We start from the raw sequence: 15,484 nt of genomic DNA, 5'->3' as shown, positions 1-15,484 counted from the left end.
CTGAGGTCATATGTGTGCTCTCAGTAATGGACTCTCATCCTGAGGTCAAATGTGTGCTCTCAGTAATGGACTCTCATCCTGAGGTCATATGTGTGTGCTCAAATGTAGATTTCTGATCTCTAGACAACCAAGTTTGCTCTCTCAAGGTCCCTACAAAAAAAAATGTGTGGTTTTCTTCTCTATTGTTTTGTTTCATCTGTCAAAAGGCCACAGTGGGCACAATGGACACTCAGATCCCTGTCAGGTGCATGCGCAGAACTTCCTTATGCTTGTCCATTGACCAAGAAGTATCCTTGACTTCTGATTTGGAAACTGTCATTAACTAGTCTTATCCAAATGAATGTTGGACTAAAGCACTTTCATCAATAACCATCAGAAGAACAAGGTGAGTAAACAAAACCCACCAACTTACCCTACTTCCAGTGAACCCTGGGAATCCTATAATCCCAGGAGGACCAGACACACCAGGGAATCCTGGTAGACCAGGCACACCGGGGACTCCAATGTCTCCTTTTGTTCCTTTGACATAGCCGGGCATCCCAGGTACTCCAGGAATTCCTGTCACTCCAGGGATCCCTGGCATACCTTGAAAACCTGCAAGGAGATCCTGGTTATGAACAGCTCTTGAGAGAAGGTGGCACTTGTCTTCCCAAAGCTTTCGATTTTGAAGCTGAATGTTGAAGATGTTATAGCAGGAAAGTGAGGTTACTTAGGCATCAAAGAATATTTTGATAGCCCACTTCTGGAAACCTTAGATGTCAGAAGAAGTAATACACAACCAAAGTCTTCCATAAACACAAGGACATGTCTGTGAAGAGAAGCTGCCACTGAAAGAGACAAAGAGAGAGAGAGAGAGAGAGAGAGAGAGAGAGAGAGACAGAGAGAAAGAGAGAGAGAGAGAGAGAGAGAAAGAGAGAGAGAGAGAACAGGCAGGGAAGACAGGGTCCACAGCTCACAGGTCAGCCTGAGTTTGATGGTGACTCTCACCTTTTATACCCAGGTATCCTTTCAATCCCATAGGGCCTTCATCTCCTTTCTCCCCTTTAATATCTTTCATTCCTGGCAGGATGATGGGAGGTGGTCCTGGGGGGCCAGGATCCCCACGGCTGCCTGGAAGAGAACAGAACACAGTCATTTTCCTTGACCTCTGGACTATGTGGAAGACCTCCCAGGATCGTTGCTCACCTTCAAAGCTGGAGCCCGACACCCTGAGCCACCAACGTAGCTTGCTAACCCCCAACAAGGAAGTCTAAGAATTGGAGACAGAGGAAGTAGGGACCCTTCCCTACTTCTGTGGGCTTTCCCTTCCCTCCTGCATTCTCTCTTCTGTTAACGAGGAAAGGAGATTGGGGACATGGCCCCATGGAGCACAGAATGCATGGTAGAGGACAGAGCCTGCTGGGAGAATGTGGTGCAGAAAAGAGAAAGCAGATGGGACATGGAGAGAGGGAGCAGCTGAGGACTCTAGACTCAGGGGGAAGAGAGGGACTGAGTGCTGGCCACCAGGAGGCAGGCTTACAGAATGTGCCCTTGGGTTGTTTAAATTATTATATATCCCTGAGTGTTTTTGTGTACATCTCCCCACCCCTCACCGCCCCCAAAAATAAAAAAATAAAAATAGGGGGAATGGAAGCAAATACTGTTGAATGATGATGCACAGAGGGGATTGTAACCATTGCAATGAAAACAATGGTGGGAAGCCTATGTTCTCCTATGTAAATTATCAATGGGTTCACAATAAAAAACGAAACAACAACAACAACAAAGAGAATGCAGATGAGAACGATAAAAATTTACCATGGTTTCCATTGATATTTCATGTGAGGGAATAATTGTTTATTTGTACTCTGATGAGACAGAAATTCAACTTGATCACAAGCAGACAGGTTCCAAAAAGGAAAGCTGCTTGTCCCATTGTTTTCTTACGAACACCTTGCTTGTTTAAGTCTCAGAATTCATGAAAGGTCAACTGTAGTGAAGGAGTTCTTGGTTAGCATAACTGGTTAAGCATTCAACTAATAGCTGAAAGGTTGGCAGTCTGAATCCACCCAAAGGCATGTTAGAAGAAAGACCATCTACTCTGAAAGATCACGGCCCTGAAAATCCTGTGGGGCATTCTTACTGTACACACAAGGGGTTGCCGGAAGTTGGAATCAATTCAACAGCAACTAAAAACCACCCCACCACATAATTGGGAGGGTAACAGTAAGAAGCTGGTGGAACGTGGCAAGGATGCTCTCTGGTGAGCTTCCAAGGATATAGTAAAGTTGGAGAAGATTCAGGAAGCATCCCGGGGGTGCTGAGGGTTGCACATATGAAGTGTTACAAGCTTCAGGTGGAGGATGTTCTGGGAACCTATGTTCATTGGATGTTAGGGTAACAGCTAAGTAGAATTTGGCTGAATGAAAAAAAGATGGTTTCCCACAAACATAATTATTGAGTGTTTAATATCAGGCTAGCTTCGGACGGGATAATAGGTGAAGTGCTCTGCTGCCTTGAGGAGTTCACAGTCTTATGGAGGTATAGACACCCACATAGTTAAGAAGACTCAGATAGAGTTGTAATGGAGCTGAGAAAATAATATAGTAGAACAATCAAGGGTGATTTCATTTCAAATTTAATTTAAAAATAGCATTTGTGTGTGTGTGTGTGTGATCAATGACTTGAAATTTCTAAGTGAACACAAAGATTATTAGAAAAGGCAAGTGTGAGTTGAAAGCTTGGGGAAAAGTACCTTGCATGGCAATTTCTGTTTAGCTCAGAATTTGTAAAACCCTTAACTCTTTGAGGAGTTAAGTGCTTAATTTTTTTAAACCGCTTTATTCAGAGATAATTCACATACCACAAAACTCACCCACTTAAAGATAATGATTGATGATATTTAACATATTTACAGAATTGTTCAACAATTACCATAAACTAACTTTAGAATATTTTCATCATCTCCCCCCCCACCCCCTGCCCCAAAGGACTTGGGGTGCATTACAGTCCTTCCTCATTCTCCTCTGCCCCCAGCCACCCAGCTCTAAAACCACAGCTGACTGACCCAGCCTGCCACCAATGAATGGAGCCCGATTCACATCGACTCCACAGGACAGAGTAGAATCGCTCCACAGGATTTCTGGGACAGAGAATCTCTAAGGGAGCAGATGTCCCACCTTTCTGCCATGGAGAGGCTGGTAGGTTTGAACCGTCTTCATTGTGGTCATAGTTCCTGAGTACTATCTAGTCGGTTCTGACTCATAGTGACTCTGTATAGAGTTTCCAAGGAGCGGCCACTGACTTTGTGGTGAACAGTCCAGTGCTTATCCTACAGTGCCGCTCCAGGACTCCAACACTGTGGTTAGCAGTCCAACTCATGACCCACTAGGCCACCAGGTTCCTTCCCCTTAGCAACCAGTAAGGTACTTTTTGTCACTGGAGATTTGCCTAGTCTAGAGATTTCATATAAAAGGAATTATAAATATGTGACAATGTTTTAAAGGTTCATTCAGGTTGTAGCACACATTGAACTTCATTCATTTTTAGGACTGAATAATATTCCTTTATTTATCCATTCATCAGTTAGCATACATTTGGGTTGTTCCCAACTTTTGGTTACTGTGAATAATGATGCTATGCACATTGACGTACAAGACTCGGTTTGAGTTCCTAGTTCCAATTCTTTTGGGCATATGAATATGACTGGAATTGCTTGGTCATGGGCTAATTCTACATTTAACTTTCTGAGAAACTGCTAACTTGTTTTCCAAAGTGATTGCACCATTTGGCAATCTCACTAGTAATATATGATGGTTCCAATTTTTCCATATCTTCATCAACATTTCATGTTAGTAATTAAGGCTTTAAAGACCACTATGGTCCTTCAGAGTCCTAGTGTGGGGCTGCTGGATAAGCATTGGGCTGCAAGGTCATTTGAACCACAAGGTCATTTGAACCACAAGGTCGATGGTTCAAACTCACCAGCTGCTCCTCAGAAACTCTATACAGGGGCTTTATGAATTAGAACTGACTCAATGGTACTTATTAACAACAACAATGGTACTTTCAGAAATAAAAGAAAATCTGAAGCTAAGTATTGTTGTTGTTAAGTACCATGGAGTTGGTTCCAACTCATAGTGACCCTGCACAGGGTTTTCCAGGCTGCAAATCTTTATGGGAGCAGAAAGTCTCATCTTTCTCCCACAGAACAGCTGGTAGATTTGAACTGCCAACCTTGAGGATAGCAGCCCGATTTGTAACCACTATGCTCCCAGAGCTCCTTGTTAGTAATGTACTCTGAATGGGAGGCTCTCACTTGGGCCACCCCAGCCTCTTTCATCTAGCTACATCTTTCCTCCTGCACTACTTTATCCCTTTTTTTTGTCAAACTGAGTTGTCCACATTTGAATTCACCTTCCTGCTGGTTTATACCTAGCTTCAAGTCTTCACGCTAACCATGGTTGAGTCATGACTGAATATATTTTCATGACATAGTCATTGCTTCATGCTGCACTTGTCTTTGGTTTGTAGTTTCCTTTGGTAGAATTATTGCCTTATTACACATCATTAGCACATTGAGGCACAGATGAAGCCCTCCATATTTTATTAGTTTGGTTTATTTGTTTTTTAACCAGCTTTTAGATTAAGGTCTCTCAGATGTGGTGGATTCTTAAAGATTCATCCTGGGTACTGTTAGATCACCACAATAAGGAATCTCAACCCTGTAAAAAGCATTTTAAGAGGGGTGGACATACCTTTAACACCTGGTTCACCTGACAGACCTTTCGGACCAGGACTTCCAAAATATCCAGACTCTCCTTTGTTTCCTGGATACCCAGGTCTTCCTTTAAGTCCAAGCATGCCTTGAAAGCCATCCATACCAGGCGAACCTCTGTCTCCTTCAGAAGAAAAGAGAAAAGTACTGGGTTAGCTCTGGATCATAAGGACAGAATATCTCAATTTTACTTATCTTTATAATATGTCCCGACTCCTAGTGCAGAGTTGTAGAACCAGCACTGGAATGTGAGCCACCACGATGTCAGCAGTTCAAACCCACCATCTGCTCCTCAGAAACCCTATGCAGGGTTACTATGAGTCAGAACCAACTCAATGGCACTTAACAACAACAAAGTGTAACCGAGACGATGCTAAACTAAGATTCTTCACCTAAAACATGAATGGTCTGAAACACCACTTTCTAAATGACCTTGTCCACTGACCAGTGGGTGTTATTGCTACATGCCATTGAGTTAGTTCTGATTAATATGAACCCATAGGCAGAAGAGCACTGCCCCAAAGCTGTAAGGTTTATGGAAGCAAATTTCTGGGTCTCTTCTCCTATGGAGCAGCAGGTAGGTTTGAACTGTGGGACTTTCAGTTAGCAGTTGAGTGCTTAACCAACATGCCACCAGAGCTCTAGACCAAATGTGTAGGCAGAGGGATGTAGAGTCAGCCTGCCTCCAGATTGGCGTTTAGAAGTAAAGCATAAAGGAAAGTCCACAGAGCTCTGGTGGAAGGACTCTGAAGATGTGTTGGCATAGCACAGGACCACAGAGCCTTCAGGGAGAGGGGCAGAGGGTTCCTAGAAAGCAACACATTACAGCTGTTCTCCGCAAGGAGGTCAGACAAGAGATCACCTAAATATCCCAAGGACCAAGTGCTCTGCTTCTCGGATAACTGGTTTTATCCCTTGTGTGCAAATAAACCTACCGCGTTTCTTTGTTCTGTTTGACATTCATCACACAACCTCCTGATCTGAGTCTAGTCTCCTGAGTGGACCCATCCGCTAATTTCCCTGTTTTCTGTTTTTCTAAAAAAAATTTTTAAAGCTGCCGTCTCGGTAAATTTACAAAGTGGCATTTTGAGGCACAACAGCCACACCTGAGTCCAAATCACATTAGTGGGTTTTCTCAGGGTCTGCCAATCACTAGGGTGAGTCGTTAGGTTTCAGAGGTGAGAGGCCAGCCCCACACAGGGAGGATGGAGATGCCCTGTAGAGCTGTCCCAAGTCATAACTTAGCCTACCACCCTGTTAAGGCTGTTCCCATAGAACATAGACATGGTTCCACAATTACCTTTTGACCCAGGGATACCAGGCATTCCGGCCATTCCTTTGAATCCGGGGTTTCCTGGATGGCCTCTCTCACCCAATAAGCCAGCATCCCCTCTGTCACCAGAGAGTCCTTTCATGCCCACAGGGCCAGGGATACCTGAGTCTCCTGGGTCTCCTCTGTCACCAGCCAGACCTGTCAACAACAAGAGGAAGGGAAATTGTAAGGAAAAGGAGCAAATATACACACAGAGGAAACGTCTCTTACAATTCTTTTACAACATCAACTATTACCATAGCTTTCCTCGATTAGAAAACGTTCTTAGAAAAATAGGAAATGTTCTGTTGTGTACAGGGTCACTATGAGTCGGTACCGACCCGATGGTACTTAACAACACCACATACATATATATATGGAGTCCTGGTGTGGCACTGCAGGCTAATGCGTCGGACTGCAAAGTCGTTTAAACTGCAAAGGTCAGTGGTTCAAGCTCACCAGCTGCTTCTTGGAAACCCTATACAAGGTAGCTATGGGTCAGAATCGAATTGACGGCACTCAACAACAAATACAACAACATACATATATTTATAGGTGCTTTGGTAGCGTAAATGGTTACGAGTTGGGCTGTGAACCTCAAGGTCAGCAGTTCAAAACTACCAGCCGTTCCACGGGAGAAAGATGAGGTTTTCTGCTCCCATAAAGATTTACAGCCTCAAAAACCCTATACAGCATCACTACGAGTTGGAATCAACTCCACGGCACATAACCACCACCACCACCATACGTATATATAGAAGGATGTTTTAAAAGTGCAACCAGAGCGTACAGAGAAGTGTGTGGGGCTGGGATGCAAGCCAAACATGACCTGTGAGACGAATCTCAGTCTCTCCACTTTAGTTCTCGTCTTTAAGGCCAAAGGAACGACGCTGTAATGATGGCGCAGTGATGAGGCAGGCGCAGGTCCAGCACTGTCGGCCTGGGCAAGCCTGTAGAGGTGATGACCAGAGGACCACCTGCGCCTCCTGAACTTGAACAACTACATGATCTGTTCTTGGAGATGACGTTCCAAGAGAGCCGTCCCCACGCACCTGCCAATTCAGCACCTCCTGCCCTTCCACTTCTACCTGCTTTCACCTCCTTATCTTCATTTTTATGACATCAGGAACTTCCCAGATTAAGACTTGCTTCCAGCCTCTCCTCACTCCACTCCTCACACACAATGTGACCAGGTGGGTGCCTAAAATGCTTCTGGTACAACTGTCAATGGCTCCCAGTGAGATCAAGCTTCTCAGCTGGACATTCAAAGTCTTCCAAACTTGGGCTACAATTTCTCTACCCAGATCACCACTCCCTCCTCAAATTAAACTCTTTACTGGAGCCAGGTTGGATGATCACAGCTCCAGAACTTTCCTTGGACATCCTTGCCTCTGCTTCGATTTCAAGCTTTCCCCTTCCCCTATTCACTCCAGTCCAGACCTGCATGTCTGGCTCGTCTCACCTCTTCCTTCTAAGCTCATTCTAGCCTATGAGCTTTTCGGCCTCCTCAGAAACACTGGGGAAATCATGGTCTACGTCACTCTTTAGGCCTTGGCCTGGCCCAATACAAGCCTTTTTACTGTATGCTAGTCCCCAGGAGTCCTGGCGTGATGCTATAGGATAAGCACTGGCGTGCTAACACAAAGTGGGTGGTTCAAACCCACCAACCACTCCTCAGAAACCCTGTATAGGGTCACTATGAGGTGGAACCAACTCAGTGGCACTTAACAGCAACCACAACACACTGTCCCCAACTAAAATGTCAACTCCTTTAAGACAAGTACTTTCACATACCCACCACATGATACTTTGGGCTTAATGAATATTTCAAAATGGAGAAATTTAAGTTGAGATACTGACTTCTTAATATGGAAATAACAGGGATCAAATCTCATCCCCCAGAATTTTTGTTACCCTGTAAAACCACTGGTTAGCATAACCCTGAAGGAGTCCTAGTGGCACAGTGCTTAAGTGCTCTGCTGATAACCAAAAGGTCAGCTGTTTGAACCCACCAGCCACTCTGAGGAGGAAAGATGCAATTGTTGGCTTCCATAAGACTTACAGACTTGGAGACTCCATGGGACAGTTCTACTCGGTTCTGTAGAGTCACTATGAGTCGAAATGGTCCCTACGGCAGTGGGTTTGGGTGGCAATGGGTTAGCACAGTTCCACTCTAGTCATGCCCCGTGGAGACCGCGTAGGCCATTCGTGGAGGAAGCTCTAGGCTAGCTAGAAGTATCCTGACTTATACATGAATTATGGATGCTACAGCAGCTCCCCAGCAATGATCCTTCACAAATCATAGTGACAACTATGGCAAAATGGGAAACCTCAGGGCAAAGTTGTGAACTTTTGAAAAGCTGAATTTCTTCCACTTAGGGGCCTATCCTTTATTGGTAATTGTGTCCTTTCTAGTTTTACAGGATCTCCTGTGGACTGATGGTGATGTTGCTCTAGTTTGTTATTAATGCAGTTGAGTTGGTTCCAACTCATAGTGACCCTGTGTTGAACTGACTTTGCAGACCAGTGCTAACCCACAGCACCACACCAGGACTCTGATAGTGATAATAAATAAAATGGAAAAGAATTCTTATCTGGCCAAATAAAGAGGTGGAACACCTTTACTGGTTACCCAAAACCGGATTTGAGATTTCAGTGGTCCATGAAATCCCCCTGTCTGCAGACCACTGACAAGGTGTGTGGGAACAGTCACAATCTTGGGGCTTACCATGGTGGGGAGCACTATGTACCCCTCAGTCTATTGTGATGATGCCTGCTAGGTGTCTGGACCCATGACCTCTTTCAGTGTCTCCTTTGCCACACACCTTAGCCTTTGTGGGATACGCTGGGTCTCTCAGTCCGATGTCTCCAAAAGGTCAACAGTTTCATTCCTTTGTATTCCTTTCTTACACCCAACTCACCCCCATATTTTTCAGACTTAAATGTCTCCTTTTACTCATTCAAATCATTCAATTTTCAAGAAACAAATATTGATTTCTCCTCTCCAAATAAGAGCTGTGATTTTAAACTACTTGCAGTGAGAATTTTTCTCCTAATTAAACCTTTCCTAGGGCCCCAATATATATAACAGATGTAAGCACTGAATACGTTTCTTGGGCTGCTTAAGTCTTCCTTGTTTAGGGAATGTTTGTCCTGGGTTTAGAACCTGGCTAACACTCAAGAGAGGGATCCTTGGAGCATTCTTTGAGAATCCCATCAGGGAAGGGTGGTGCTAGGTTAGATGTCAGTAGCTAGTGAGGACCACAGTAGTTTATAGCAGGGCTGAATTCTTACCTCCGTGACCTGGGGCACCTGGCAGTCCCAAAGGTCCTGCTTGGCCAGGAGCTCCTGGGAACCCATGCAGTCCGGGAGGTCCAGGAAGTCCGGTCTGGCCTGAAGGTCCTGGGAATCCTGGCTGACCCTTCAGTCCTGGCCTTCCAGGCATCCCCTGGCTTCCTACAGGATTCACACACAAGACCTGTGAGGTCAACTCTATGCAACTAACAGACAACACATATTTCTTGATAGATAAAGTATTTATTTTTTCTGGATTTCTGCAAAACACAAAGTTCAAAGAAGCAAATAAAAGTAATTCATTCTACCACTCCACAATAATTCCTAACATATTAATGTATTTCCTGTCTCTTTTTATTTAGATTAATATACACCTAGAAATTCAGAGAGTAACTACAGCTTTAACCTAGCTTTTTTCCACTCCACTTGATATTATATTTGAACATTCCCACAGTTTCAAATGTTCTTTTAAATGATCGCATGATATCTTATTGTATGGATATATTTAGCTTTTATTTTCTCTTCCTGTTTTTCAATTTGCTATTGCAAAAATGAGGAACAGGCTTTTTGAATATGCATCCACATCCACTTCTAGGTAATTTATTTAGGAAATTGTCCTAGATATTAACTGAGTGGTTAAAGCAAAGGCTGATTAGCTGCTTTTCATACGCATTTTGAGAGAACTTTCAGCAAGTCTGCGCCAACTGACTTCTCTACTGTTGTCTTGTCAGCACTGCACAATGTATCTATCAAAGCCCAACAAAAATGTGGCATATTAGAGCAGTGCAAAAAAGGCATGTCACACACACACACACACACACAAAGTGGCACGTCAGATCTATTGGTTGGTATGTTTCTGATTATTTGTTAAATTCCTTTCTTTCAGCTTTTGCACTTTGATGACATTTTTGTTCTTTATTTCTATATTCCTTTAGGGGTTTTGACATTACATTTTTTAGTGTTCCTCATAAATCAACTCATTTCTCTTCATATTTATGGTAATATTTCTCCTACTTTGCTGCTGAGATTGTAATTTTCTTTTCAGCATGTAGACAATGAACATTGATGTGTAAATTTGATGTGTTGTGTGCATGTGTGTGATTTCATGTTTAGAATATTCTTTCTTATCCTGAGATCAGATAATTATGAACACTTACTTTCTTGTATCTGTTGCTTTCTTTTTTTAGCACTATCTGGACCATTTCATTTTTAGGCATTTCATGCCTTTTTCTAGGAGCTTAACATTTGCTATAACCATCAATCATTTCATTATTAATAACACTACATGTACCAATACCTGGCATTTATATCCTGTTTCTCCAATGACCTTCATATTAACAGTGTAACTGGGACCTCATGTTGAGTGTAAAAAGTCACGTGGCTATCCTGAGAGGAGGAAGCTGACACATAGGATGAAGAAAGGTGTAGACCCGAGTACTACTGCAAGGCACTAGGGCAGTCCTGGAGCAGCCCAGAGCCAGAAGTCAGGCTTCCAGACTAATTCTATAACTTCCAGAAGTTACGGAATTAGGAAATCCAGACAGGAGAAACTTGTCTGCCATGAGCAGGAAATGAATTCTAAGCATAAGTCTGAAAAAGAGGTTCTTTGAAACTTATGGATGCATGTATTTTCACATACTCTGACTTTATTGTCAGAAATGAGTATACTTTTTATTTTTTGGTTTGCTATCTTTAGCGTTTACAGCTCTAGGGGAAAGTATGATTGATTGCTCATGGTGCTAAGGGATTTGGTAAGAGCAGGTAGGCATCATTGTGGGCTGTAAAGTTTTAATAAGCAATGTCAAGCTCTTCGCTGCAGATACTTCTGCCCATCAACATGGGCATAGGGGGAGGAGGTGACTGTAATCACACGCTGATGATCACAACCAAGTAACGTTGAAATTATGGATGAATTGAGACAACTCAACGCATAAGACAAGCAGAGCTGAAACCCACAGTCCAATGCCTGTTTCTGAACTAGACAGCGGGCAGGACAGGCTACGGATTAATGTGTGATAATGACTTCGGTTACTTCTGTTTGCCTTAAGAAAACTCAGGCATTGGTGTATTTGATTCCTTCACTTGCTTGTTGTAATTATTGCTTTAGATTGTTGCTGAATATTTTAGGTCAATTTCCATTTGTGGAACATCTGTTTAAAAAGGAACAACTACTGCAAACAAACAAAAATCAGCTAAAAAAGGCTAATCTGTGGGTTTACATGAATCCTTTATTTGGACAGTTTTCCTCAGAGACGCAGGATGTGTCTATTTCTTTTTGATTGGGCCCCAAACAGCCCATTGAGCCAGAAGCAGCCTCCTCTCTGGGTCCCTGTGGCATTATGGTACAAAATGTCATGTGGGATGTGCGACATTTACTCTTAGCTTTCAATCCTCTAGCAGTTAGAATGTTTGCAAGACAAAAGATTCTGCCTAAACAGGGCTTATGAAACTTGCTCTGGAAAGGGACTCTGACAGGATAATGTCTCTGAAATAAACCTGCCATTGTTTTTAGTTTTTACCCTAAGCAATGTTTTAAGAGCCTGCAGGAAATTTATTTGTTGTCTTTAAACCTCACACTTACCAGAAGCACACTTAAGCAAAACTAGCTAGGGGCGTAGCTTTCACAGTTGGATGGCAAATCGGATACACCCTGGATATGCTGACACCAGGAAGTGTGGGCAACACTTTGCCTTTCATTAGTCTGGAAATGTCATTCATTTAAATAATCATGGGGCAAGGCTAAAGCAGAGAACACTTTCCCTTCAGCACTGCCAATTTCCTAATCTCTCCAGACAATTGCTGATTTATACTTTATATTTTGTAACTGACCCAGAGTTAGCAAAGTTGGCCAGGCAGACCCCAGATGTCTTATCATAGGGTGTCCATTTGCCTTGGTGATATGAAATGACCTTCATTCTTAGGCTTGGTCCTGGACAGTGTTAGTCATGTGTGTGTGTGTGTGTGTGTGTACATGGGTGTCTGTTCTACCCTTCCTTGGGCTCTCTTCTCTTCCTTGGCTGTGCTCCTAGACACAATCAATAGTTGTATGTGCCAGTCATTCTTATCATCTTCAAAAACCACCTGTCCTGTGTTCCATTTTCATTTTGGCATGGCTAATCTGAAAATTAATTTGTGTTCATGGGTTTAATGAGTTCGCCTGCCAGTTAATCAGGCCCTGAAGATGTCCTTCTAAAGGTTCTCTGATGGTGGGAACAGATACTAGCTTCTCATCACCATCTGCCTGAGATTGTAGGGATTCAGGGATGAAGGTTGTCCACATGGTCAGCAGACAAAGTCATGGGTTTATCCTTCCATTTCATGTCTGATTTTTAGCACAGAGGACATTCGCTCTATTCCAGTGATCTTCAACCCCAGAACACAGCACACTGAGTACAAATATTTACCAACCAGAGACACAGATTTTCATTAAATGAGTGGGGTCTCATTGCCCATTTTGCATAACTTGGACACTTTAATAATCTGATGTTCCCTCACATTTCAGTGTTGCTATGAGTTTGTATGTCTACTTTGCTATACATAAACTGATCATATATTTTTATCTTTTCCTTGCACATGCTGTTAACATATTTTTAAAAAAATCTTAAAACTATCCATTAAAAAAACAAAACAACGAAATTACTTACATTCCAGATTATTCCTGTCTTCCTCTTAACCTCTGACTAAGCATGATCATGTTCATTTTTCTTTTATACTAACTGTGTAACATTCAGGAAAAACAAAAACAAAAACCCAGCAAGCCTTCTATGGTAATTTATCTGTAACTTCAGAACACAGTATAGATGTAAACTGTATTTGTAAAGAGTATCAATGGACATACGTCACTAGCTATAGAATGCAAACATAGTGTCATTATTATTGTAATAAAAACACCCCAAAGGGATGTGGAAATAAATCAGGGGTGGGGAACCTTTTTTCTGCCAAAATTTATAACATCATTCATGGGTCATACAAAAATTATCAACTTAAAAATTAGCCTGCTATGTTTGTTCACACATCTCATTAACTCACCCCTAATGTAATGGTTGGAACTCCGGTCGCCTTTGCAGGGCCAGACTCAAGAATTCCCCACCCCTGAACTAAAGAAGGCATAAAATAGCAAGACGTTTGTCATAGAGAATTGCTGCTGGTTAACAGGCAGGGCCTTCAGAACAGCCCTAGGGGGTCACAGCAGCACAGCTGGGACCGGGCCCTATTTATCGCTCTTCTCCGGAAATGGCATCATACCTCTGAATCCAGGAGGGCCCCTGTCTCCAGGCTGGCCCTTCAGTCCCAGGTATCCAGGCAGTCCAGCGTCTCCGCGAGGTCCGGGCTGAGCTCCCAAGACTTCTCCAGGCAGCCCCCTTTCACCTGGTGGTCCCCCTGGGCCGGGCAGGCCTATGGGGCCTGGCTGTCCCTCGGGCCCGGGGAATCCTGTGGCACCTTTTGATCCTCGGGGTCCCACAAATCCTGAAAGAAAACATGGAAATAAATCAGGGGTGGGGAACCTCTGTCATCCCCAAATCACAGATTAGCATTATGACATTCTCAAAGAAACATCGGAAAGAGGCTGAACATGGTAAGGATTTGCAAAGAGGGACCTCACAAATTTCACTTCCGCTGAAGGCCTGTACATGATCCATCTAGGAACCCACCTCTCTGGCAATGCTGTTTTTCTGTCGATTGTGCACATTTCTTCTGCTTTCCTCCTCCACCTGGCCACCAGTCCTACACTTTAGCTAAGGTGGGCAAGGCCGACAGAACTAACTTTTCCTTGCACATGTGGTTATTAAGTACTATTGAGTTAGTTCCGACCCATAGTGACCCTGTACAGGGTTCCTGCATCTGTACATCTTTGTGGCAGCAGAAAACCTCATCTTTCTCCTGGAGAGTGGCTGGTGAAATCGAACTGCTGACCTTTTGGTCCACAGCCCAGTGTTTATCCTACAGAGCCTCCTTGCACATATATCTTTATAATCCATGGCTCCCATGTTTTGAACATAAGTACAAAAGAATACCTTTGGTGGAACCTTCAATGTGCTGTGTGGGAGTGAGGGTAGACACCTATGCGTGAGGCTCACAGAGGAATCAGAGCCAAAATTCTGCTTCCCTGAGATGTGTCCTGCTGGTAATAAATCCTTCCTCAGTCGGTCATTTTACATGCCCTTTGCACTGATACCCCTCTGTGGCGTGCACTGTGAAGATCATCAACTGTCACATACTTGAATGGAGAGATGGTGGCTGTCATGTGCTTGAATGGTTGTGCCTTTTGTGGACGCCACTGGGTCAAATGATCTCATCATGCTACTTCCCCTTTCAACGTGGTAAGCACAGATGTGACCTCTGACTGAAGTATATGGCCTGACAGTCACATATCTGTTCCGAAGGAAAGGTCTCTGAGCTTACTGCTAACTTTGCTCTAAGCAAAGAGAACGCTGAAACTAAGAGAATTAGGCTCTAGAGATATTAATAAGCCAAAGGATCAAATACACAAAAGGCTCCACACCTTATGCTTGGGAAATGGAGAGGGAATTTTTCTACCCATTCTGCATTGTCTACTAACAATAAGGATTAAATGACTAGGACTTTACTATGATTGCAAAGCCCTGGCTAGGCCTGAGAACTGGAAGATAGATTGATGGGACCAACTGTGTTTGGAACAGAACAAGAGATCTCAAGTTAAACTTACTATTAATTAGCTTGGCTGCTGTTTCAAAGTTTTAATGTTTACTCATATACAGAAGAGATATGGATTTATGGAAATATAAAAAAAACAATGAATTTGTAGTCACTGCAGGGGGATGTCTGAACCTAAATTCTCATATGTAGATCTTGTATCTGGAAGATTTGTTTTTTTTTTTTTTTGGGTAATTTCTGTACTTGGATATTTTATTTTCCTCTGCCATCAAGTTGGTTTCAATTCATAGTGACCCTGTAGAGGATTTATGAGGAGCAATTAGTGGGTTTGAACCACCAACCTTGCAGTTAGTTGTTGTTGTCGAGTGTCGTCGAGTCGGTTCTGACTCACAGCACTCCAGGATGGGGTGTCCAAGGAGTGGCTGATGGGTTTGAATCACCCACCTTGTAGTTAGCAGTCCAGTGCTTAGCCCACAGAGCCACACGGG

General features: G+C 43.2%; 1 protein-coding gene across 1 annotated transcript in view; it reads right to left on the bottom strand.

Annotated features, from left to right (window-relative positions):
- COL4A2 (collagen, type IV, alpha 2) overlaps window positions 1-15,484 on the bottom strand; it is a 184,425-nt gene that overhangs the window by 26,094 nt on the left and 142,847 nt on the right. Inside the window, exons 27-32 of the mRNA XM_006851540.1 lie at window positions 13,608-13,829; window positions 9,363-9,524; window positions 6,057-6,227; window positions 4,737-4,880; window positions 988-1,110; window positions 413-594 (exon numbers count right to left, since the gene is read on the bottom strand). Coding sequence (XP_006851603.1) covers window positions 413-594; window positions 988-1,110; window positions 4,737-4,880; window positions 6,057-6,227; window positions 9,363-9,524; window positions 13,608-13,829 — 1,004 coding nt within the window. The remainder of the gene's footprint in view (window positions 1-412; window positions 595-987; window positions 1,111-4,736; window positions 4,881-6,056; window positions 6,228-9,362; window positions 9,525-13,607; window positions 13,830-15,484) is intronic.

Source organism: Chrysochloris asiatica, unplaced genomic scaffold, assembly GCF_000296735.1.
Source record: "Chrysochloris asiatica unplaced genomic scaffold, ChrAsi1.0 scaffold00029, whole genome shotgun sequence".
Taxonomy (NCBI): domain Eukaryota; kingdom Metazoa; phylum Chordata; class Mammalia; order Afrosoricida; family Chrysochloridae; genus Chrysochloris; species Chrysochloris asiatica.
Note: the sequence above shows the minus strand (reverse complement) of the source record. Positions and strands in the feature narration are given on the sequence as shown.